The sequence below is a fragment of the Plectropomus leopardus genome, chromosome 1 (assembly GCF_026936395.1).
Source record: "Plectropomus leopardus strain MGB_pleo_1.0 chromosome 1, ASM2693639v1, whole genome shotgun sequence".
Classification (NCBI taxonomy): Eukaryota; Metazoa; Chordata; class Actinopteri; order Perciformes; family Serranidae; genus Plectropomus; species Plectropomus leopardus.
The window spans coordinates 37199920-37224371 of record NC_142176.1 but is presented as its reverse complement, the minus strand read 5'-3'; the positions used below and the strand labels follow the sequence as shown (position 1 = coordinate 37224371).

The 24452-nt window shown below is 39.7% G+C and overlaps 1 protein-coding gene across 3 annotated transcripts in view; it reads right to left on the bottom strand.

The window, feature by feature from the left end:
* phkb (phosphorylase kinase, beta) overlaps nt 1-24452 on the bottom strand; it is a 146833-nt gene that overhangs the window by 19966 nt on the left and 102415 nt on the right. For all 3 annotated transcript variants that reach the window (XM_042484300.2, XM_042484291.2, XM_042484283.2), the window contains 6 exons: nt 18938-18993; nt 18105-18198; nt 6661-6744; nt 5708-5812; nt 3263-3345; nt 2462-2552 (listed from right to left, as the gene is read on the bottom strand). In XM_042484300.2, coding sequence (XP_042340234.2) covers nt 2462-2552; nt 3263-3345; nt 5708-5812; nt 6661-6744; nt 18105-18198; nt 18938-18993 — 513 coding nt within the window. The remainder of the gene's footprint in view (nt 1-2461; nt 2553-3262; nt 3346-5707; nt 5813-6660; nt 6745-18104; nt 18199-18937; nt 18994-24452) is intronic.

Below are 24452 nucleotides of genomic sequence, written 5' to 3'. Positions count from 1 at the left end.
ATGAGAGTTTAATGAGCAACTTTACACAAAACGTTCTTCTTTCTGCAACAATTATCTTTTCAATTGACAAACAACATATATCTAGTACATTTATGTGTTATTATGTAATACAATTCAACAAGATAAAAAAACAATTTGTCTCGCTGTTGATGACCAAACACATTTTTTCTGAAACAAAGTTCCATTGGGAATACCAACAGGGAGCACCTTGCCAGTAAACATTTTCTTATTTGCTCATCTAACAGATACAGAGAAATATTAGCATTCATTCAGAGTCTTGTTTGTATCCACCTGAGAAATGTTGGTTTAATATTCACTCTCCTTTTAATTTTATTTTTGGCCTCCACTAACTCCTGAGGGAAATATTTGGCTGTTTAGCTGTTAAACCCTCTACTGTGCTCACCAGCTAACTTTGTCTTGCTGCCTTTTGGGGCTGAGTAGGTCACTGTACAGTGGCTTTCTTGAGCTTTTTGCTGGAAGTAACTGCTTACTGCTATTAGAAATACGATGGATGGTCCAGTGATAACTCTCTGTGGTTGCAGGAATTTGTGTAATCCATTGTTTATGTCAAAATATTGATCATAGCAGATTTAAAGAAATTTGATGTTATGTTTTTAAGCCCTTCAACTGGCTTGGAGAGAGAACTGATTAAGCTGAAAGGAGCTACAACAAAGTCACTGCTCAACATGATTAACAGTCAGTTCTTCTTTCATGTGTTTGTGGTTTGCATGTAGTTACCCATTTTCCCACCTTGCACCTAGACCTGTCTGAACCCTTCTTAGTAATACCTCTGAATGAACTGTAGACTAATATTACAGTGTCTGTGATGCATAGATTTCATTCATGCCCCTATCCCACAAATATGCTATCACCCAGTAATGGAAATGGATTAAGGTTTCTTTAAAGTCTTGAAAGGATAAACCTCTAATCTAATAGCTTATCATTTAATTTGTCGTTGTGACCAAAGGTCATTACAATGTATTCCTTAAAAGCTACAAAAGCCTAACCCCAGTGGTTTCCATCTCCTTTTTTAAAAAATTGTCTGAGCTTAATTCAGTTTCACCTTTTCCAGTCTCACCAAAACAGTTTGCCTTCTAAAATGAATCTGACAGACCAAGGTCAAAACACAGATAAACACTGGCACTATTCATATGAGGAGGGACCTTAGATTAAGGGCTAGGAAACTTTTTCTTTCCAGAGGAAAGAGCTGAAGCCCTGCACAATTTATTGAAACATCTGCAATATCAAGACATTGTTTACTTCAGAGACGACATTAATATCCGTTGTAACTGAGCCAACACAGGGGAGCAGGTGGAATATTTTACCCCCGACAGCCGTCTTTATTAACACCCTTCAAGATATGCAAAAAAACAAAAGTGTAGAAACATTAGTGCTAACTTTGTATCAGTGGTCCACTTGTATTAATTAAAACTGCGGCAAAAGACCGAACACCACTAATCCTCACATTAATATGTATGACCAACTGCTTTTTCATCACGCAAGAAAAAATACAGGCTATGGATATGAAATATACATAAAATATGATGGACACATAAGCAGAAAGCACTGCCTGGGACTAATTCTGATAGCCAAATATATATCTTGTAAAATTTAAAAGAAAAGTACTTGTGAATTTTTTTTTAAAGATTTACTCAGTGGATTTAGTGGAGATCACAATATTTAATCCTGAGCAGGTGTTTTCAGCTGTTGGGCAACAACTAAAGTGAACTATCTTCTTGACTCACCCCGAACATGCAGCTAAGGTATGCTTACCATCTTAAATAACATCAGTCAAGCTAAAATATCTTGTGGAAAGATCAGTGTAACCTATTTCATGTTTACTTGGTAACAGTTATGGCTACAGTCCTTTTATGATGGATTTCATGATGTTCATCTTATTCATGTCCACTTTTTACTAAATATACTGTTTTTTAACTTGTCTAGCCAATGGATGAATAAATGTAAAAGAGAGCCCAATCAAGGAATTATTTTGTTCTTCTAATTCAATCCAGCAGAACATGCAAACTCCACACAGAGTGGTTGCTCACAGCTACTGTTCATATACCTTTTTCTTATTTTTGTAGAGATTATGGGCCACTCTAATATTAAGTATTAACTATCTTTACACTTTAAAACTTTAGTATTAACTATTGATTGTTAACATGAGACATGACATGAGAGTATCCTGGCATCCCGTTGTACAGTATACAGTATGCACTGCAGAGGACAGGAGGGACCTACAGCGGATAATAAATTTAAAGCTGCTAAGTTTGGCAGATGCTCATAAACTAAATTTTGTTATGTAGTAAGATACAGTGACAATAAAGGATCTATGTATCTATCAATAATTCATTAAAAGTCCTTGAAATTTGCCTCCCTAGAATAAAGAATGGTTAAAAATGACTAAAATATAGAATCATTGAAAAAACATAACAGGTCTATTTGAACTGGATCCACAAACCTGAAGTCTGTCAACATGAACTTTGACCCCTCCGATGTTGCCTTTCTTGAACGAGGCCAGCATGTCCAGGACTGGATTGAAGCGGCTTCCCCTGGTGAGACAGAGAGCAGCAGAATGACTCTGTTTTTCTTTTCCTACAGTGCACAGTAGAGCAAATCTCTCCCCCTCTGAGTTTAAACATTTTGTGGTAACTATTATATTTCACATAGATCACATTTATTATCCTTATCAACAGTATGAAATCAAATTTTTCTCAATAAACTGGCACATTTCACCCAGACCCTCGCTGCTTTATTCCATCTGCTGTCGCCTTCTATACAGGTCATCATCCCGATCAATAGCAAACTAATGACTATTGAGTTGCTTCTTTGAGAGCCCATTGACTCATGCCAGATGCTGCAGTGTGGCTGTTTAAGCATTTGTAACACATTTAACATATGGCTTTTTAGATAATAGTCAATACTGCTGTAATCAGCCCACCAGCCAGGCTATAGTGATATAAATGATAAAACATTATCACCTGATCAGCAGGCAAATACAGTTGCACCTTGCTGCTATAAAGATAAACAGTACACACAGGAGAGATGAGCGGTCGAGAGCGAAGGAGAGAGAAATGTTGGATTTTTAAAAAATGAAGTCAAGACATTTTGCTGCGAGCTTGAGCCAAAATCAGACAGAAACAGAGAGATAGAGGTTGATGTATGAGGAGATAGGAGAAGGAAGAATGTTTTGAAAAAGCTATCAGAGGACAAGAAGACAGAAAGAAAAGATAAAAGAGCTATTATAGAGTGTGTATATTACTTGATGTTATCCTCGCGGATGAGAACCAGGAAGAGAGGACGTCCCTGCATCTTCCAGCACTGTTTGATGAACTGCAGGGCGTTCTGCACACACAGACAAACACAGGCGACGTCTCAGACTGGCATGGGTGGTGCCGCTTTAAAGATTTCAGCTTCCAGTGTTCCTGAGCAGAAACTGAATCAGTGCCAAGTTCAACCTCCCTAACTGTCAAAGTGATCAAAGTTTTGGACTGTGGAGATTAATTTATGTTCAAATTATGAACTACACTAAATTTAATGGTGTTATATTTTGAATACAAATACTGCAGTTATCCTTGATTGGTTTCACAGTCAGTGGTAACATTAAACATCCACTATTTTACTTATTTTACTTAGAATTTCAATTCTGTGTTTTGTTTCCATTTTTCCCTCCATAGTTATTATTTTTTACTTTTGCTGCAGTAATGTCAGTTCTCCATACAATAATAATCACGCTGTATATAGTTCATAGGTAATCTGAGCCAACATAGTGTAAAGGCTCTGGCTTGCTCATCATAACTATTCAGTTTCCTGTAGTGTGTTGTTGTCTTTAAGCCCGGACACCTCTTGTATGGTGCAACACAAGGACAATTGATTAGTTGCATTTAATTTTCTCTGTACATGTTACCCTCAAGCCACATTATGAAAAAGCATGGAGAGTTGTATCAATGGTTATGCTGATGACACGCTGTTGTATGTCCCTTTCAGACCTGGTGGCCTTGATGCGCTGAAAAGCCTGCTTGACTGCCTAAATGATAGCAAGCATTGGATGGCTAATCACTTTTAAAAACTTGACAAGAGTAAAACGGAAATTTGAATTTCTGGATCTACAGATGTTGCAAAAAATGACATTTGTGAGCTATAGAAGGAGTCTCTGGTTATGTTAAACCTACACTAAAAATCGCGGACTTTTATTTGACTCAATCTTTCATTTAATGAACAAATTGTTAAGTCATCTTTACACCATCTTTAGGTTTGAGGCAAATCAGGCACATGTTGTCTTTTAGAGATTTTGAGACAATAACCCAAGATTTTATTTCTTTTTGCCTGGATTATTTCAACACACTGTCATGCTTTCATCTGGTGCAAACTGTGACTGCACGTCTGCTAACAAAATCTAAACATCTGTGCCATATTATTCAGGTTTTGAAGTTTTGAACCCTGCTTGTTTTCTCTGGCTTTCTATGTGTTTTAGATATATCACTTTGTGTATTTCTTTGTCTCATTGTCATTTGTCAGTTTCAGTGAAGCTCTTTGGTCAACAGCTGGTTGTTGTACAACTGTACTATATTAGTAAACTGACTTGACTTTATAACTTCAAAAGGTTCAGAAGCTGTTCCACTTTTGCAATATATCTATAGAGTGCTCTACGGATGATGTTTTCATGTAGGCTGACGCAGAAGTTAGCTTTGTCCTTGTTCCCTCCTCAAAAAAGCCTATGGAATTTTTTTATTGGATTTTGGATCACTGCAGAACATAAGATATGTGGTAAAGAAAAGTCTATGATGCTTACACCTTATGTAAAGCAAGATAATCCTCACAAATGAAGACCACTTTCAAGATTTTTGAAACCTTAATGCAATCACCAGTGATAAAAAGCGAAAGGCTATAAATGAACTACACCGGGGTCACGCCACCACCACTATGAGTCTGTAAAGCCATGCTTTGAACAGCTCGCAGTGATGATGTTCTGTAGTCTCATTTAGCCACTTATTAACAACTGCCTGTACAAAAAAAAATCACAAATGGGATATTTACTAGCATAATATTTTTTCTTGTAGAGCAACTGTTAAAGTCCCTCCAGCTTTTGTTAACCACAGACCGTATTTTCAGCCTTCTAACCAAAAACCAATTCAAAGAACCATTGACTTTGAGATGAGGGAACTGGAGGTGCTGAAATGCTTTAGGACTCTGGGGTACTCTATCAGTGACAAAATAAACAGAGATACAAACAAACTCAATAATCAATCAATAAATCTAGTTCTTGAATTGGGCCAGGACTCACAGAAACTTTCCATTTCTGTCCAACCACCTGTCCTGTTACTTTTAAATGTATGCACTGAAGGTACACATGATGTAGTTATCATAAATGCAGGGAAAATAGGACATTTTCCTTTTCAAATAAGCTGCAAGAAGAGGGAAAACTATTATTTACAGTACAGTATGTGGTGTTATTCAGTTAAGAAGCTGCTGATTAAGAGCTTAGATTTCTGGTATAGGCTATGACTTTAGTATGTGCCCTTCCTGTAAGGACATATGCAGTCAGAACAAATGAGCTGACTCTTTGTCTTTTTTTACAAATGTTAGGCTGCATCTCTTTAGACCAGCAAACTGAATATACCTCTGATATATTTCAGTTCTTCGAGTACATAATAAGTGGTTTGCTATAGAGTGGTGGCAATGACTCCATAAGTGTGGCCTGACTTACCTTAATGTCATCAATCAGCAGCATAACATCTTGGGACAAGTAAAAGTCACTTAGATCAAACACTATTGGGTAGCACACCACCGTCTTCCCCAGGATGCGATAAATCTGGAAGGAGACGAACACACACACACTATTGCATTAGAAGACGGATGGCTCACAAGTAGCCACGTATACATTATTCTGGGCGGCGTGTAAAACAAGCCATCAATCCTAAGATAGAGGGGACACACAGAGGCTACACAACCGCACACTGATAACACACATACAGTATAGGACTGGTACAAAGCTCCCTTCCACACATACAAATTGTCACGGGGTGCACACACACACACGCACACATATATAGACACACTGATGATGATAACGCCCTCTGGCAGTCTGCCATCTTCGCCATAAATGTTCCATTATAATATTGTCTTAGCAATGCGTTGGGAGCCATGATTCATTTGTTTGGCAAAGTCTTTGTTTGAGAAAGCTGCTATGGCTCAACTTCTGGTGACCTTCATTTAGGAGAAACTGCAAACAACATCCACAAGAGACATTAGCACACACACACACACATACACACACACACACACACACAAACTGTGAAGCCACACACTGCCACAGCCACATAATATGCACACACACGGACACACGCACAGACTGCCTGACAGCAGCTTAGCATATTAAAATGCAATAAGTCCAGAGAATAAGCAAAATCTATTCAGCATTCACTGATGCATACTGGATGTCTGATGAAGAGCAAAACTCTTGGAACTGAATATTTTCTGTTCAGTTTTGTGAGCTGTAGTTGACTCCTTGGAGCTCTGGGAAATGTACGCACACTGACATGGGGGAGGTGTGTTTAGTGGTCACCCATGACCTCTGCAGCGGTGCAACATGTAGTGCAAATATGTGTGTGCGTGTGTGGGTTTGTTCAAGTGTGTAGGTGTGTTTGCAAATCTGTTTACCTTGCAGGTCCCAATGCAGCCAACTGGCCTCTCTGGGCGCCCACTCAACCCCAGCTTCTTATTGACGGCAAGGAAACGGTAGGCCTGCAGGAAGACACGCACACATTCATATACAGACATGAGCAAATACCTTTTCAGCAAAAATAACATTCACATGATTGTACCGCGAGCCTTTTTAAAAAACATCTCCAGCTGACATTAAAAATAACATATTTGACTGGAAATGTTGTGCCGTACAGTGCCAAACCATATTGTAACAAAAGTACATCATCTGTCTGTCCCACTGAGACATTTCTGTTGCTGCAACTCATAAGCTGAAATTACCACCATATGGCAGAACCACCTACTGATATTAGCTCTGTGTAAAGTTATGAGACGTGGCGATAATGAAAGGTCCCTGTGCTGCCATCAGCAGTGTGCTTAGTGGACCCAAGCACACCCAGGGGCACCGGAGCTGATAACACTGTTGTGCAGAGATGCAGAGGCCCATAAGAAGAGACACTGAGACCTAGCTGAGCCCTTATTAGAATAAATAAATGACAGCAAGCTGTTTGATAGTCCCCATGTGAGCCACTTAGCATGTTGGAAACTGGGGCACAACGGTAGATTCTGAAGTAAAGTGTGCACCCCATGTAGGCTGAGACCTTAACAGTGGCAACATCGACCCACAACCCTTTGCTGTATCTTTCGCTACACTATCAAATACAGGCAAAAAAAGCCAAATCCATCTTAAAAATGATCTGTTGTTAACCGATACTTCAGTCCTATGCACCTTTTTGACTGTTACTCGTGGTGCTTTTCACTCTATCATGGCACCTTTGCAGTTTATAGTGATTATGGTGGCAGATTTACCCCTCAAATTTTACAATTTCTAAACAATGGGTCTTCAATTTCACACACAGGTAAACAAAAGCAGCTCTCTCTCTCTCTGGAAAAGCATCTTTAATTAACGCCAGCTCCATGAGTTGATTGAAAATTCCATCACCAGCTGACATGAAAGAGAAAGGAATAAAGAATTATTCTTGTATTGCAGGGTGAAGCTACGTCTAGTATTATAGCACAGTATCATGAGTAAAACTGTTCGCTTACTATAAAAACTATATACCATATAAACTAATGCTTGCTCAAGCAGTATGAGGATCAGATTTATGCTTCATTGTCTGTATTTTCAAATAATATAATTCTACAAGAGGAAAAGTTTTTTGGGTTTGAGGACTAACCCATGACTTATGTGCCACAATCCATGGTAATGAGTTGAGCTGGAGCGTAAACTTCCCCAAACCAAATAAAGAATTCCTTATATTTCCTGCTATGGTCACTCTTAGTCTCATTTTCGTTAAAGATGCAGTTCACCTCAAAATTAAATTTGACGAAAACGTATTTTTCCTCTCACCTGTAGTGCTTTTATCATTCTAGATTGTTTTGGTGTGCGTTTTCAGACAACATGAACTGTTACTCAGGATAATCCACAGACCGTGTTGTGAGCAGTTTCATGTTGGAACTATTTCTTTCTCCCGCACAACAACCGACAACCGAATAACAGCGCAGAGGGAAGCATGCTCATGGATGAGAGGCTCGTGACTGTGACTCCTCGGCAGAGTCTTGACGTCAGCTAGCAGAGCGGTGCTAAGTGCATGTTTCCTTCTCCACGGTGATATGGTTGGCAGGTGTATTTCAGTACAAAGAACAGCTCTAACATTAAAATGCTCACAACAAGGTCGTTAGGTCGTTGGATTGTCTTGAGTAAATGGGTCATGATTTATGGAAAAATAGCACTACAGGTAAGATGTATTGCATGATTCTTATTGTGTATTTTTGATTTTTTTGGTGAAATACCCCTTTAAAGAAAAATAAAATTACAAACAAAAGCCTGTCCAGTCATGGAGAGTATTACTCAGTCTATGAAAACAGTTGCATAATGTCCTCTGTGAGTTAAGTCTGAGGAAATAACCCACATGATGTCATCCACTGTTTCCCACAGAGATCTTTTTTTCCACAATAGCAGTTTGTAGAGTTTGACTTGCAGGGTGGATAACTGATCGGTTTATCTGATCACAGCTGATCAGATTGTATTAATGGATGAGAGGAGGAGCTGCTGCAGAGGCAAATGAATGCAAACTGTAAGACCCAACACAATTAAAGGTTATGTTTCAAGTTCACTGTGTGTGGCATTCTGCTGCTCCATCTGTGCTGTGAGAGTCCAAATAACTGAATGGTAATAAGCACTTCTAATGACAGTCAAGCTCCAAAATTACAAAATCAATACGTGGCGGCAGATGTTTTATTTGTGGTGGACAAATACAAATAAATGAATGTGTGGGAAACCCTGTCATTGACGTCATCTTGGATAGGGCTCAAAGACTACACATTAATAAGAGTGAGCCTGTGTTTCAAACTAAGGGCATGGTGTTGGAGGGACTAAAGAAGAGAATATTTTGGTTGCATTATGGGAAATGTAGCAACCAGCATTTTTGGAGCTTGACCCATGCTATGGAGTAAAAGTGAGTACATTTGTCTCTGTTGCTTAAATCTCTTGTGAGTCAGCCAACTTTATGGAAATGTAATGCAACAATAAATCACTGGAGTACCACTTCGACAGGGTGTTTTTCTTGCTCTGGATCGCCCTACACTATATGACCTTGTGTCCAGACAAATTAAACCAAATCGGTGAAATTACCCATTTTAGATATCGAACACTACTCAAATTGATTTTATGCTTTGCCTTGGGTACAGCACCACACTCCCCACTCAATAAAATGCTGCAGTCCTACTTTCACCATTAGGACTGCTGTAGTTTTGACGTGGGAAGAGGTACTTTATTTTGAACATGGGAGTAGGTCGTTTCTACCTGGCCAATGCTGCATAATTCCATCCCCTTCAGCTCTACAGCAGAAGGACTTTAAGTTTAATCAAGTCAGAAGTCATGTCTCAAGACTCGGTCTCAGTCTTAAGTCAAGTCAAAGCAACTTTATGGGCTGAAAAATGTTAACACCAGCAGACGCAAGGTGAGAAGGTAATGCTCAACTCCAACAGGGTTTGGACGGGAAAGATGGGCTCAGAGTAGCTGAGGTCAAGTTTCACACTTAATTAGCGGACCAAAACTCTATGGTGTCAGTCAAGCTAGAAAAAGTATAATTTCCCCACAGGTTTGATTTTTATTTTCAGGGCTGATTCAGCTCAAACCCATACAAAAGCTCTTATCAACAACATTGTTTTACTTGAAGTCTTTAGCACTAAAAGTGGCAATATTTATACCGGCGCACAATTACCCAGATACAAAGAGCAAGACAGATAAATAGAAACCCTTGACTGTTTTCACAGGTGCTGCTGTATAATTATGCAGTTGTTTCATCAAAGGGCCCCCTGGTTCGTCAAAACAAAGCAGAAGAAAAGGTCACCACCTTCTCTGTCAGCCATTTAATGAAACGCATTTAGAGATAGCAGCGAGGAGAATACAGGAGCTCCAGTGTATCAGTTTCTTGAGCATTTCTTTGGTGCTTGAGATAAAAGCTTCTTACTGCTGTGTCGCCTGCTGTCAAATGCACTGATTCAAAGATGCAAAGAGAAGATGGACATTGATTTCTCGGCTCTGCTTGCTCCGATTGCAGCAGTATGACACACTCACCGTAAGTTACCGTTTATATCTGTGTGTGTGAGCTGAAGTCTTTTGCACTCTTGTGTGAATTACTTTCTGATGTGTCTGGCTGAGTGTGAAACCAGAGTACTTATTCCCTTTGTGCCACCCTATAAATTCTAAATTTAAATACCTCCCAATCTGTGCTATCATGAAACAGCATCAATACACCCACACACCCAAGCGGCACTGCAGGAAATCTGCCTATCAAGCCCCTCTGTGCCGCATTCTTCTCTGCCAAACCAGCTGCACTTCATGGCACCAACCAAAAGGTGGTGCTCTGCTCCTCCAGTGAACTTCCTCGACTGTTTTGAGGAAGGCTGAGCTGAACACAACAGGGGAAGGCAACACTTGGACCAATTACAAGAAATTACACTAAAAGGAGGAAAAAGTACAGTCTTTAAAAGAAAGAGAAATGCTAATTGAGGATTAAGTGGCATTGCAAATCATGCCTGAACAGGCAAGGATGAGACCTGGAGGAGAAAAGCCACAGGAGGTTGGAGGAACCTCTGCACCCAACACTTCCTGCGTGCAGAATACCAATGAAGAAGGACAAGACGCAGGCAGCCTATCAAAGCATCCTTTCATTCCCTCACATTTCCACTGACCGCAGCACAAACAGAAAGCCTGACAGGTGGGAGAGATAATAAAAGGCTGTTTCCAAAAGCTGAAATTTTACACATCTGCAGCAGCTACACTGTGTGTGAGAACTTACAACAATTTACTGCGAAAGTCAGCAAAACTTTTTAATGCACTGTAAGGACAATCCTCAATTTGATAAGAGCTCACACAGGAGTAGGTTCCTGCACATTTGTATCGCTGCTAGGTTGGTGCCCCAAATAGTGAAAATGGAGCCGCTGGTGTCACAAAATGTGCATAAGAGATTTACTTATACAGGAGATGCTGTCATGCAGAGGGACTTAGCGTGCAGGTGGGGGTTCAGCAGCTTGCCACACAGCTCAAAATGATATTGTATGAGCGTACTGAGTCTGGGATTTAACCCTCTAGCTCTGAAATGGTTTCTTTGACTACTCGATTAAGCCATGAAAGGTATTTAAAGGGATGCATTTTTCAAGGCTTCTGTCCAAACAATAGTCCTATCCTCATATATACTGAAAGTGTTGTTGGTTGCTTTTATTGCCCTTCCAGGAAAGTTATCCTTCACTAGAGTGGCTTCTACATAAGAAATAGGTTTAAAACTATTGTCATCCTCCAGTGTAAAAATGCAAACTTAACTTCAAGAGTAGCTAATGGGTACTAAAAAGGCTTTTACTTTGAGAGATACCCACCTGATTTGACCAACATTTTAGCATCTGTTAAACTTTATTCTGGTCCGCTGATTTTGACACCAATCTTTGTACTCACATAAGGAAAGGATCTTTTCACAGCTAGTATGAATGGGAGAAATAATTACATCGACCAGTAATGTTGGTCATGATACTTTAACCACCACCTCTGCTGGATGAATTTTGGAAATGCAAGAACGGGATAGGGACAATGTACTGCTGTTTACAAATAACTTCAGTTTAACAGAGATGAATTTCAAACACTTTGGGTCTTATCTTACATCAACAACAGTTGCTAGTTTTAGACCACCACAGCTATCATTTCCAAGGCCAGCACCCTTGCTGTGTAAGTAGCATATGTACCAGCTGTGTAAGTAGCATTTGTACCAGCTGTGTAAGTAGCATTTGTACCTGTGTCCATTTGTGTGCCTATAAGTGTATAGGTCTTAAAATAAGGTTTGATTAAGCGCATTGTTGGCACATTGCTATTTTAGGGCAGCAGAAAGCGACAGACCAACAAAAACCTGGTCTAAAGTCAGAATGGTACAGTATTTTCCTGCTGTTTAAAGAGTGCGTTACTCAGACAGTAAGATGCACCTACAGCGGCAAGTTCATAACGTGCGCACACTCTGCTTGATACACTTACACGTGTGTGAAATAAAAGTGAAATGAAACATTATTAATGAGCAAAATATTAATTACATTCTCTAAAATGTGAACACAGAAGAAAGCAGAGCAGAGCAGAGCAGAGCAGAGCTGCAGCAGAAACGCTGTCCAACTCCACATAAAGAAAGACACTGTGCACATTAATGCACAAGGAGCAGCATGACTCCATTGATTACTTCAGGATTTAAAAGTTTAGTTCAATTTCTTCAGTTAAGTTTATAACTACAGTTTTTAGTTTTGCTACTTTAATGTCCCACAATGTTTCCTGCAGTGACGTTACTGCTCTTAATGCTCTTTATTACTGCCAGCAAAAAAGTGCTCGTTTCTCCAATTTGACAAATCTGTCATGTAAATGGAAGCACTAGATGCAGGTGTACCTAGCTTTTTAAGGGACTGGCAGATGACACTTGATGACACTGAAACTTTGAATTCATGTTACACCCAAAACCCAACTATGAGGCACTAAATACAGCCCCTTAGCCCTTTGCACCTTGCTTTGCAACCAGATTATACACCATTTAAGTGGCAAAGGTGGAGTTGAACATGCCCTTGATGCATTTAATACTATGTGCTATAAAGCGTTTCAATAGGGCCCTATAAGTCTTACTAAAACAGAAAAAGTTGTCCCCAGGAAGTCCCTTAAAAAATATGAAGACATCCAGGTGAAAAAATAATTTCCCCTTCAAGACCTGTAAGACCAGAGTGTCTCCTCAGAACTTGACTTCAGCTGTTACTAATTTGCAACATGTGTGAAAGTCTTCATCAAACAAAAAGTCGTCCACAAAGACCTCTGCATTAACTGTCAGATATGAAAGTGGGAGAGAAAAAGCTCAAAGGAAGGCTATTTTGGGCAAAGCCGTGATTTGCAAGGGGATAAGCTTTAGGGTGTACGGGTGGGAATAACACATTGCAAAATGTAATTGCCACTTTCCCATCGTCAGACAGTTGTTGTCAACACAATCAAACAGCTGCGAGGGACGAGGTGAGGTGAGCAAATGCAGCCCGCAGCACTGGAGATGGTGGTGACTCCGAGATAAACAGATTCTGTCGAGGAAGAAACGTCTGTCTGGGCTTGGGATTTAATATTCAGCGCAGCTCCCACTCTGACTCACAATTGCATATCCATCTGAGAGGCTGAGCACCACGCAGCAGAGAGAGGCAGAGGGGAGAGAAGGGAAAAGTAACAGGTATGACAGTTCAAAGGCAGATGATAGACCTAGAGGGGAGAGTTGTTTTGGTGTAACGGACATAATGGGGGCGGGGCAGGATGTAAGGCCTGGAGGGGAGAATGGAGGTTAGAAAAAGTGGATGTGACGGATATAGCAGGAGAGGGACAAGAGGTGGAAAGGCCTGGAGGAAAGAACAGTACCCGGGTAGATGACAGGAGAAGAGAAATTGTTTGTATATAGAAGGTGGCGTGGAGAATAGACGCTACATAACAAACATGACAGATGAGGGACAGAGGCTTGGGAGGAGACCAGGGTTTGAGTGACGGCTATGACAGAGAGAGTGGAGACAGAAGATGGGGAGATAGTAGACTTCAAACAACACACATGCAGATGAGGGACAGTATCTAGAGGAGCGACCAGGGTTTGAGTGACAGATGGGATGGGAGTGAAACAGAAGTTGGAAGGGAGGTGGTGGGTGGTGTCACAGATATGACAGTACAAATGGTGTAATCTGCTGTAGATGAAAGGAGCAGAGTGGACAGGGTGGAAATAGCAGCTAGTGCTGAACTTGTTGCTGATAAAATGTTCAATAGACTGTAACTTACTGACAGAGTATCTCCATTGTTAATAATAAGTAACCAGACATCATAATTGGCGGTTCTTGCATCCAGTCTTTGAGTTTTAGATCTTATATATCAAGTTACCTGTGACTTCTGTTACTTGAAGTTAAATCTTAATAAATTCAATCAGGGATTTTAATGGATTTAGATTTGACGAGCAGAATTACTGGTGGATTCAGATTTGATGAAATTCTATCGAATCTCATCCCTTTAGTTCAGAAGGTTGAGTTATAATGAATATGTCAACAGGGATTTTTATGAAACCTTTTTTGATAGTGAATTTCAGTTTACTGATGCAACTGGGCTGTCATGAAACTTTCAAGTCTGACTTGTAAGAGTGGTATTACTACTGAGATAAAAAAAAATTACCTTTGTTCTTTCTCTCATAAAAAGAAAGATTTGTAATTATTGCACTGCAGCAGACACTTTGTGGTTACCATGATCAGTGTAGTTTACATAAGACAGCCATCAAGGTAAAGTGAATAAAGGGTTGAAGCTGAAGTATTTGATAAGCACCAAAAAAAAAAAATTTAATTAAGTAAGGTAGGTAATGTTTGTTGATTAAAATCTATATCGTTAAGTAAGTATTGATTGTGTACTGTATATATGTGTATTGACTGACACATATTAGGCCCATTGAAACACCATTAAGTATTCGCAAAGACCTGACATTAGTTGATTCTCTGAACCATCCAACTGTAGCTTGCAGCTCATAAATATTGTCTTTGGAAGTTCCAGCAACTTATCTGCTTATTTTGATCTCCAAGTTTTGCAGGACTTTGTTGTTCACAGTTGTTAAGGTAATGAATGAAGTAATTCCAAATAAATGATTCTCAATATCTCAAGTCTTCAATCAATTTTAATGAATTAATGTATCTGTCAAATGAAATCGCAGGTTCATTTCCAGGAATATGTGATGCAACCAGTTGCTTCAATGTAAGCATTAAAAACAATTTACATTTTGAACTGGAATTGTAGTAAATATGTGTTAGAATGGGAAGTCTAAGGCAGCGAACTCATGTAGGATCCTAGTGATTTCAAGGTATAAGCTCCTCCTGAGCCTCTCAGTGCCGGGCCTGGTGTTACCAGCTCCTTCTTCCACACCTGAAAAAGCAGTTATCCGGGTGGTGGGATACTAAATGATTCTCCTGGCCTTATTATTACTGGTGTAAACATCCTTTGGGTAGGGAAGAGCAGCACCTATAGTATGTTCAGCTGAACAGAGCACTTTTTGTAGGGCCTTGAGGCCCTGTTCAGTGCTGTGTCTGTATCAGGCTGTGATGCTCCCTGGACACTCTTGCTGGGTTAAAAATTCCCCGGAATTTCTTTAAGCATTCAAGGTAAAACTGTCTCTGCCTTGCTTTTCTCACAACTGAGTTGGTATGCAGTACCCAGGTCAGGCTCTTTGTGACGTGGACACCAAGGTACTTGAAACTATCATCCTTCCCCAGGCCCACTGTGGATGTTCTGATACTGATGTGAGTGCTGTTGGCAATGTTGTATACATCAAAGTACTCTATTTACTCTCTTTAGAATATCTCTTAAGACTGTGGTCTAGAAACTTTGTTAAATAGCCTCCAGTTCTACTTTTTTTTTCTTTACTATGCTTCTTGGCACATAAATGGGTAAGTAAGTAGTATACAGAATTTTTTTTTGCAATGGCATTGGATAGGTACTCTATATTAGTTGATCTTCAAGTTCAGGTATCAGAATTGTTTTTGAGAAGATAAAAATTGTATTGGAACATCTCTACCACCCATTCTCACCACCTGGGGTTTGCGTGCTCTGGCACCTTTCGTTAATCGGTGGAGATGATAGTTAAACTGTAGCGGGTCCAGTGTGCTGGTTAGTGAGGACCAGATATAATCCTTAACCATCTGTTCAAAGCACTTCATCACGACAGAAGTGAGTGCAATTGGGCGGTAGTCTTTCAGGACTACCCCCCAATGGTTTTGTTTTTGTTTTCTTGGGCACAAGAATAATAAAGGACTTCGTTAAAGCACATGGGCATGACAAACTAAGCTAAGTACAAGTAGAATATAATTGTAAACACCAGCACTAGTCGGTCAACACATGGTCTGATACCGCTGGTCTTGCTGCTTTCTTTGAGTCCACGCACTAAAATGGCCACCGAGCGAGCAAAAAAGTAGTAACGCTCATATGCTTGAGACACATCATCACTGAGGGGGGTCCTTAAACCCTGCCACATGCCTCTAGGATTGCCCTACTGGAATTTCATCTCTTGCTGTCTGAGTACCCCTCTGAGATAAAATGTGGAAGCCACTCAACTCCATATGTCTCCAATTTGCCTGAGTGTCACAGTGATGGCTCCACCATTATGCTGATCAATCAACATGAACAATCGCTGTTCGACTTATCCATCACTTCAACCAATCCACAGCCCTGCTGTGATTGATGGGACAATCAAGAAGAAAATCTTAAGAGCAGGAAATCTTGGAGTGACAAGTAGATGGACTGACTGGGCCGAGTTCTGCTGTGATATTGACAGCTAACTGCTGAAATGTAATCTGGCTGACTGTTGGATTGATTTGTGGAGTTGTGGTGGAGTGGCATCAATAGTGTTTCACAGTTTCCTCCCCTATAATTTCAATCCAATCCATCACGGTAAACAGGAATGACTGGGAATTTTCTTTTTACAGTTGAAGATAAGCCATCAAATCAAGCAACAAGGCACTACAGGTAATCATGCACTGCAAAATTTCTGCAATCAGTGAGGTTTCAGTGAGGCAACAGTGAAACCCCTCCCTCAAAAAGTGATTGCCTAATCCTTTCCTAGCAACCATAACTAGGCATTTCTCCACATGCTAAAGTGGTGTGCCTTGGGTTATAGAAAGAGCGCTGAACTGTATAGTGACACATCCACTGCATGAGCGCTTGTGTAACAGTAGTCCCAGATGCTATTAACTGCCAAATCTGAGAGTAATATTGGGGACGTTGTCCTGCTCAGTATCTGATTTGAGGAAGCTTACCTGAGGTGACTTTACCAGACTCATCAATTTGTCCTCATTCTTCTTCTCCCATGTGTGAAACACACTATTTTAAAAATGACACTATAAAGCATAACTAACCTTTGTGTTGTTCATCTAAGTAAATTATCATGTATCTCTACAGCCTAATATTTGAGCACTGTTATGCTAAGACAAAATAACAGTCTGATATTATATTTTCTCGCAGATGGAACTGCAGTAGCACAATATCATGCAATACAAGATTGTTAGACTTCTTTATTCCCATGTCTCCTATTTGGATCATTGACTAGAAACAACTAAGCAAAGAACTCAGCTTTAGCTTCCATGCTTAGGAAAGTTCAATCACTATTTGTGAACATGAGCTACTCTCGCTCCACCAGAGATTTAAGTCTTAAACTTGTGACGTCATCACGTATGAAGTCTGGAGCTGCTTTATAGGAGACTGATTTTGTGGACCCACACAATGTTTTTCTTTTTTTAATACCAAAAGAAAAGAAGAAAACAGAAAATGTCCCCATATACTCGGAACATTCCTCTGGGTGCTCTCAGTGTCATCTAGAACACCTTTCACCATTGACTGTCAGCTCCAGACTTTATACCTTATGACATCACACATTTGAGTTTTAGCATTCTTGGATTTGGGAGAGAGTTGTTTTTTTTTTGTTTGTTTTTTTTTAATAATATCTTTGGACTGTCTATACCATAGGTATAACATGTATGAATTTTGAAAATGGGAACAGTTTCCCTTTAATACACCACTAAATTAGCAGAGCGCCATGTATGTAGTCACTGAATATGTAGAATCCTTCTAGGAGTTTCTCATTTTGGTACAGCTCTGCGACACCTGAGGCAAAATCAACGGCTCGCATATAATGAAAAGGCTGCTTTTGTCTACTTTTTTTCTGGAATCAAGAATACACTGTTTTAAAAATGACTATAAACTACTGTATTTCACTTGGAACCGTCTGCCATGCAAGAACAGAAATTTCGGCGTAACAGCAGTACATAAGGGGGATTGAACTCTGTAAACAGCATGTAAACTTGGTGACCAATGTGGGACAGACGTGTATCTTTGTTACCTTAACCAGTTCCTTCTGAGGCCAGATCTGGATGGGCTCCACCTGCTGGGGCGTCTGGGTCTGAATACCATAGGTGTTCAAAAACACCTGAAGTCTACACAAACACACAGGCAAAAAATACAATATAATGATTAGAATTTTAGTAATTTTGCATGTAGCCATTGACATAGTATATTAAGCACCGGAGCTAATCACCCCTTCCCTACCAAGTCCCAAATTACAAACACAAAAATGTTTATTTCAACCGTTCCTACTTTATATTTGTTAAAAAGAAATCCTTTAGTTACTTACTTACTTACTTACTAATTATCCCGTTATAAATCTACTTGGCTGTGATTCTACGGCAGCTTGTGACCTTTAAACCTAAATACATATATTTATTTTTTGTAAATCTGCAGGTTTATGAGTCGGTTAGTCCTTGGAGCTATAGCTCTGTCAATAGAAGGCCAATAATGTATGTCCTTGCACTCTTGCAAATACAAAACTCATGTATACTGGGTCTATTATAAATCTTAAAAAATAAATGAACTGATGTAAGGAAAGATGATGCGCAAGTCCTCATGGGGACTTGCAAGCAGAAGTAATTGAAGCTGCAGGTTAACAAGCTTCACAGACTGACCTTTTTCGACATACAAACAAACACACACACACAAAAAAAACCCCCAACATCTGCAATAAGAAGAGTGACATATGATGGCAGAGGTCAGGCTGAGCTCCAGCTTTATGAGCTCACAACAATGAATGCATCCAGCACTGAAAGACCTGGACTGCAACATATTAAAACACACACACACACACACACACACACACACACACACACACACACACAATACCTCTGGCTCTCTGCGATCAGGGCCACGTGAATCACAACATCATTCTCTATGGGACCCTGCGAGAGATACAGAAAACAGAGATCAACATGTGGACCACATCTCTGCTACATGTGCATATGCAACATCAATGTTTAGATTACATTAGTATGTGTGTTTTCTCTCCTGAGAACATTCCTCCTTTGGCAACACTGAAAATGTACACAAGAACTAATGTAGACTTGCTGTATCTGTAAGGATGAATTACAAATGTTTAGCTCCAAGTGCTTGTTCAGTTATTTCTCTATCCAGTCTGCAGATGTTACTTAGTTTTGCTGGGATTATGCATTCTAGGATAAATGTTTTATGTGTGAACTGTTATTTAATATATAATTACATAACTATAATAACTGTAATTTCTGTTAGTTTTTATCACATTTTTGCTTTAATACATCATTTAATTAATGAATTTCCTTACTTTACCGTACATTTAACATTCATGCTGATTTGTGTGTGTATGTGAGAGAGAGAAAGGGAGAGACAGTGATTAAAATCAAAATTCAACTCACTCCCATATAAAATGGCATTACCCTGTGTTAATGATACCCGTTCTCTCACCAAATTTAAATGAAAGTAAAACTCTGAATAACCAACAAAGGTTGATGAGAGACGTGAGAGCGCTTGGTTGGGAGCGGTGGAGCTGAGAATTAAGAAGGATGGGGAAGATGTAAGGGGGAAGGAAGAGCGGTGATGGAGAGAAACATGCGGCTGGTATGCTGACATTTTCTCCACTTTGGCGCCCACACAATGAAATGAGTTGAAATTACATGAAATGGAGAAGTCGAATACAGGGAAAAAAAGAGAGGCAGAGAAGCATAACATTTATGATTATTTTTTCCATGTCAAATAACAAAACTATTTCAAGAATATTTGGATAATAATTTTAAGCCTTTTATTAGGTAGTAATTCTGCACATTTCTTGGTTGCAGCTTAAAGACTTGCTGCCTCTCTCATCATCATAATGCTTAATAACCCTTGGGGAAAGTGACTATGACTAATGTACAGACAGAGTCAGACCTATTAGTTACTGGGTTATGGTAAATTGTGGTCGGCATTTCGTTATCATTTTTTGGCACATTATGGATTAAATGATTAAAATAATGGCTGACAGGTTTCTGTTAAAATCACACACTCCACATACATACATAATAAGACTGATATAATATTTGCCTTATAGTGAGAAAACCCAAAGAACAAGTGAAAACCAACAATAAACTGATCCTACTAACAAGTATCATCTTTTAATCCAGTCTGATATATCTTTCTGCTCTTTCCCATGGAGCTCCATTGTTGTCCAAAAACTATCAAACACACATCAGTGAGCACTGGATCATTGCACTGAGTGACCTGTTATTTCATTACCGTATCCTCACATTGTATTTATTTTGGGGTGATCCCATGTACACCATCTTGCTGCTGTAAATACTCACTAACGGGCCAAATATGCATTAATCCGCAGCGGTAAACAGACCCAAACAAACACACTATTTACTCTTATTTGAACATTTGCAAAAAGAACTACAGTTCCCAGCTGTCATAGGCTTTTTTTTTTTTTTAGAAATGTATGTGAGAACTGTTTTTAGAGATCTACATCTTTATTAGGATAAAATGTGCATTGTGCTGAGTGCCATGGATATGGAGAGAGTGATTAGTAATAAGATATGGAGTGTTAAAGTGTCATATGTAAACATGTTATAGTAGAAAACCATAATACAAGTATCAACCTTAAAATGAGCATAATAGGTTATCTTTAAAGTTCAACCAATAGTCCAAATCATGGCGCAGGGTTAACAGCAGGCTTTGCACTGTAGCATTCTTTATCTCCACTGCATCTGTTATTTTTGCTTTCTTAACATTGCAACAGTGTGGTTGGACAATAACCTTAAGATATGTAGTAATAAAAGTGCATAATGACTAATATACAATGACTAATATATAATAATAAAATAAAAATGTTAATGTACTGTATACTACATCAATAATTCTTTCTATCAAGCTCAAGCTCCTCCTGAAGTAGTTAAAATGCATGTTTTTTCCCTGCTTTCAGAACTGCGGCCTCAGAAGGAGCCCGTCAAGGCAGTACTTTACAGCACCACCACAATAACACACTCACTATTGGCCAAAATCGCGCAACACATCAGTCTTGTTGCTTGCAGTGTGAATGCAGGGTGTGAAAAAACATGAAAGACAGCAAGAAAATACACAGAAGAAACGGAGAAAAGAGGGAACCTTCAGTCATTTCAGAGGTGTTTTCTGCGGTAATCTCAGACCTTTCGGGCTTGTGGACAATCAGGGAAAAACACAGACAAGAGACATCACAGTTGTTTGTCTTGTAGTGGAGCACCTGAATACATCACACAGAATAAATCACATGCAAATTAAGTGTTGAAAAGAAACAACTCGGATTTTTACATTTCTCTTACAAAAGCCACTATTGTATGCTTGGCGCAGCAAAAAAATGGAGAAATATCTGTAGCTAATCACTATTATTGTCAACAAAGAGAGGCACTATATTTATATACAGTCAGATGTATGTGTTTTTCCTACAGCTATTATTCATGATAGGTTTGTGTGCTTTAACAGGAGTGCAGCTCTCTTTCTTTTTGGCTTTTTCCTGTCCTAGAGTTATGCATATCAGTATGTTTATGCACATGTAAATGTATCTCTGTGCCTTTCATCTTCTCATTCTATATTTGTAGAAGTACCATTCATATGTGTAATTTGTAGTGTGTAATAGGTGAGTGTGTGTGTGTGTGTGTGTGTGTGTGTGTGTGTGTGTGTGTGTGTGAAATGTAAGCTGAGACAATCATATTCATTGCGCTGAGTGACGGTCTATTCAGGGCCATTTAGGAAGCAGGCAACAGCCTGTGACTCACAGGAGCAGCGGCCTTTCATCTCATTGTGGAGATGTACACACACACACACACACACACACACACACACACACACACACACACGTACTGATACATCTGTGCACACACAACACTTGCACATGAAGGCACAAGCACTGATACAGGCATGCACAGATGCTCAGATTCATAGTTAGTGACAGAACACAGAGATAAAGAACAACACACACAGATAAGCATGCCTGAGCGCGCGCGCACACACACACACACACACGCACAAACGAACGCATGCATGCATGCACACGCACACAGGAATCTGGGAGACATTTTGTTTGGTCAATAAGAACTGGTTTTAGCCAACAACCGTGTTATCATCAATCAGAGAGTAGAGAGAGAACAGAGAAGAGGGGGTGGCTCAGCTGGAGTAGAAAAAAAACAGACGGCTGAGCACAAATCTCTCCTGATGAATGGAGGAGCAATGGCTTCTAAAACGCTGCAATGCAACTCTCTCATTAGCGTTGGTCTCTGAGCAGACAAAGGACTCATTTGGCGTAGGGGAAGATATGGAAATGCACAGTGGAGTACTGTAAAAGTACTCCCTCTCACTCTCACTCCCTTCTCCGCGCAACGCAGTCGAACCTCAGCGACAGACGACTGTTCAACTGCAGAAAAATGTCATGAAATGCTTCTTTTAACTACTCTTTCAGAGGCTCCAAAAAAAAACACCATCAATGTAGTGTGTCCACAACAGTCCAGAGTCTGAGAGGAAATCAGGAAAATGAAAGATGTGTTGTTTCACAAAAGGGGCTCTGCTGCGGACTGCTAAAAGGTATTTAACAAATCATGTTGGACCCTGAGTGTACCCGATGATGCGGCTACTGGTCTGATGTCAGCACAGCTCGGGCCAAATCTAACAGTTTAAAGATCTCTGTTGCACTCCCTGGGATTGGATTTCATACTGATTAATGAATTGGAAAAAACAGCTGGTAGAGCAAATGAGCAGCAATGGAAAACAGGTAATTAAAGTTGTGAAACTTTAACTATAGCATTATAATACACAGTGTGAAAGGAAATGGGCTGTTTATGGAGATCGTTTCCAAACATTGAAGCAGATCTAATGAAAAAAGAAGTGCTGTTTTGACCCTGTCTTACATGGCTCTGAAAGCAGATATGCATGTGAATATAATGTTTCTTGCCATGATCTCTGACACTTACGATGCTGTCTCCACCAATGCATTAAACCTACACATGAACCAACAACTGCTACAAGTTCAATCAGCTTCTCTTGAGGGATTCTGCTGGAAACTGCTAAGGAGACAAGGCAGGCTTAGAGAGGTTGAGTAAGCCACAAAAAAGAATTGCATCACCTTAACACTGAATAACTCCTAAAATGCACTCAATATCACAGGTTGATGATATCTAACAGTGTACGGTATGTATCCAGGAGGGAACTCAGCTGCTGGGCAAACAGCGGGATTGACATCTGAAGGGCAATGTATCATTGATCTGACTGAAGAGGTGAATTTACTGCGACATGGCCAACCAGAAAATGGAACAGTACATAAGACTGTTAAACCAATATCACTGCTGAAATCTTTAACACAGGAGTTTAGAAAACATACTCAGGTCCAACCTGCAGCCCTTCGGTTCCTGTCATCCCCTCTCTCTCTCCCTCTTTCATGCTTAATAATCTGTCCCATCTAATAAAGGCGGAAGCCGAAAAAAAAAAAAAAAAAGAATAAAAGACAAACAAAATCCAAGGTGGCCCCCAAATCGGGAATCCACATTTTCCTCTTACTTGTTGTACTTTTTATCAATCTAGATTGTTTTGGTGTTAGTTGCAGAGTTTTGGGATCTGGATTCTCTGCTAATAATGGAACTGGGTGACACTCGGCTTTTGGTGCTCAAAGAGCCAAAAAAAAAAAAAAATACATTTGAAAAACACAACACCAATGTGTCTTTCCAGACCCAGTTACTCAAGATAATCCAGAGACTTTGTTGTGTGCAGTTTCATGTTGGAACTATTTTCTTTCTAACAAACTCCTCCCCCCAGCTGTATCACTACACACAGAGGACAAGTGCATCTAATGCTAGCTGACCTGGCACCCACTGAGCTAATGAACAGTGCAGCTCAGATGAGGAGGACGCCGTTTACATCTCGAGCTGTCACAAGCCTTTAGTTAATGAGTAGTTGTACGCTTCCTTCTCCTTCTGTTGGCAAGTGTTATTTTTCTAAACAGTGGTAATGTGGTCATATCGCTCACCTGTGTCCAGATGCTGTCTCATTCCCTCCTCCTTTCCTTGCAGTTCCTGTACTCATACAACTGAGGTTACATCCAATAGCTACTATGACTAACAGCAGAACATAACCAGCTGAAACCTGTGTCGTGTCTGGTATGTTTTTGCAACTTTAGTATAAGAGATTGTGATGTATATTACAACATTGAGGGAGGCTGCAGAGTGGTGAGTGGAGACAGAGGGGCTGCATCAGAGTCAAAGCAACATATTTTTCAATGAATATATTATATCAGCTCAACAAAAAGGAGATGAGGTGAGGACACTGTCTTCACAGCCCTAATTTTGGGAAGTACACTCTTTTTTGCCAAATGTTTTTTTTTTTTTTTTTAAAA